The 2,377-nt window shown below is 36.2% G+C and overlaps 1 protein-coding gene across 1 annotated transcript; it reads left to right on the top strand.

Moving 5' to 3' along the window:
• The first annotated feature begins 425 nt into the window (after nt 1-425).
• Nucleotides 426-1,241, top strand: LOC116110467 (ethylene-responsive transcription factor ERF026-like). Its single transcript, XM_031396684.1, has one exon. It carries the CDS (start codon nt 441-443, stop codon nt 960-962), a length of 522 nt encoding a protein of 173 aa, XP_031252544.1. The 5' UTR covers nt 426-440; the 3' UTR covers nt 963-1,241.
• Nucleotides 1,242-2,377: the final 1,136 nt, after the last annotated feature.

Genomic DNA, 2,377 nt, shown 5'->3' with positions numbered 1-2,377 from the left:
GATGCATGGTACCATATATGTGGAATTGTGGATGCACAACAGCTAATAATAATGCGTGTGCGCTCATTATCAATTAATCCCATTTACTAAAAACAAAACAAATATATCACACTATCATTTTCCAGAACTTGACTTATACTAAAACCCTAGTACCAATTACTACTACTACCACTAACACAACTGGTTGCCACGACTTTTGGGTTTGCCCAGCGAGTTGCCCACGCTTTCACCTTTACAAAACACACACAAAACAAAAACATAAATACCCAATAGCTTAACATAATCTCCCAATCTATTTTCTTGTACAATATCTTCACATTATATATGGACGATGATCCCACCAAAGATCCCAAGTTAGACCAACAAGCTTCTCAGCCTCATTCCATCCCAACTCCCACGTGTCAAAACCCATCTTCCACGTGCGAAAAACTCTGCCTCTGATGGCCTCACCAAGCTTCACCAAGAAACACCCAATGTATCGTGGAATCCGATGCCGGAGCAACAAATGGGTATCTGAAATAAGGGAACCTCGGAAGAGCACACGTATATGGCTTGGCACTTATCCAACTCCTGAAATGGCCGCCGCTGCTTATGACGTGGCAGCCCTTGCCCTAAAAGGTGGTGACGCCGTTCTCAACTTCCCTAACTTTGTTTCAAGCTACCCTGTCCCCGCTTCTTCCTCTTCCGTTGATATACGTAATGCGGCTGCGGCTGCGGCGGCTTCGCTGAGAAAGGCTGATCAACAAAGCAGTACAAGTAGTGAAAATCCAAGAAATAATGATCACCAATCACCTGTCAATGATTATGTAGAGTTTATTGACGAAGAGGCACTTTTGAACATGCCTAATTTTCTTGTGGACATGGCGGAGGGAATGATGGTTTCGCCTCCGAGAATGAACTCACCACCGTCTGATGAGTCGCCGGTGAATTCTGATGCAGAAAGTCTGTGGAGCTATTATTGATAATGCTAGCTAGCTGCCTCTTAACTATTCAGTGATCCTGTTTCATCGATGGGTCAAATCAACAAGATGGAAACACAAAAGAAAAAAGAAAATTTATTAAATAAACTTTAGAAAAGAAAATGATCTTATATATATGAAACAGTGATTATCAGCTCGAAGAGTTTCGAAGTTAATTACGGAAGACATTAAAGAGTACTGTTGTTGTCTTGCTTGCTTAGGATTATCAGTTGATAGATTTCTGTACGTGCTTTATATTAAAATTTGTATGAATAGCGTATCTTCCAGGTGCTTTCATTTCCGTAAGTTTCTACAAATCTTGTGTTTCCTGTCTCTGTTCTTTAGTTTACTTTAAACAAAATTAGAGAAAGGCATAGATTTTAATCAACCCAAAAACGAAATATTTGAAGAAAAGTGATGAGGAAGTTTCAAAATCTCCCTCTCATTTGAAGCAAAGATGCATGATAAGGAAGATATTGCTTCATTAATTATTTCTGTCACTAGAGTAATAAGGCATTTTGTGTCTTTTTGGAATTTGAAATTATGAATCATAACATTAGGGGTCCCCATTGGCCCACTAAAATGTCAATATCTTTTTTATGAAAGATTGAAAGCGAAGAATTAGATTTGAACAATGAAATTCAATAGAGTTGTCTCTTTGATTAAACGCTTCCCCTGTGTTCTATAGTCGTGGGTGCAATCATGTGACTATACACGTTTCCCTAACTCAATCTTCAAATTTTACATTTCTTGATTAGCACTAAATATGAAGGTGTTTTGAGGAACACTTTTAAGATCATTCTATTCTGCCTATAGTTTAGTTAAAAGCAATAGAGAGAACCACAGAACAATTACTGTATAAATTTAGGATGAACTATGGGCAAAGTATTTTGAATATGCATAAAAAGCCACCCTAAACTTACAATTAACTGTATCCTTATAATTCAAAGCTTGACTATGAGCACATATATATTAATTTAATGATTTTATGTACATAGCAATACTAATATAACATGAACAAAGATTTTGAATTCATGGTTTCAAAGCATTCTGGTTTCTACATGTCTTCACTTCAAGTAAAAGATTAATTTAATCAAAGCTATATACGAGGGCCTATAGACATTTTCTTCTCTTCAAGAAGACAAGCATCATTTGTCATATCTAATGGGAACCTTTTTCTATGTGCAAAGCACTACCAAGAAAGTCAATCCGTAATTTGAAGCATTATATTCGAGAAACTGCATCACTTCTCATCCTCATATAAAAAGATTAGGGAAAAAAAAAAAAAACCGAAGTTTAACACCTTAATATTTTTGGTGAAAAAGTTTCAAGGATGAAAGTCCTTGTAATATTTATAAAACTAATCAGAAACTTTCAGCTAGGTATAAAAAAGACTAGATTTTCATCGTGAAATTGTA

Source organism: Pistacia vera, unplaced genomic scaffold (assembly GCF_008641045.1).
Source record: "Pistacia vera cultivar Batoury unplaced genomic scaffold, PisVer_v2 Contig602, whole genome shotgun sequence".
In the NCBI taxonomy this organism is placed as follows: domain Eukaryota; kingdom Viridiplantae; phylum Streptophyta; class Magnoliopsida; order Sapindales; family Anacardiaceae; genus Pistacia; species Pistacia vera.
This window is presented reverse-complemented; position numbering and strand designations above follow the sequence as displayed.

Excerpts from the sequence above, each read along its gene's own strand:
- LOC116110467 (XM_031396684.1), top strand. The coding sequence starts at position 441 with ATGGCCTCACCAAGCTTCACCAAGAAACACCCAATGTATCGTGGAATC.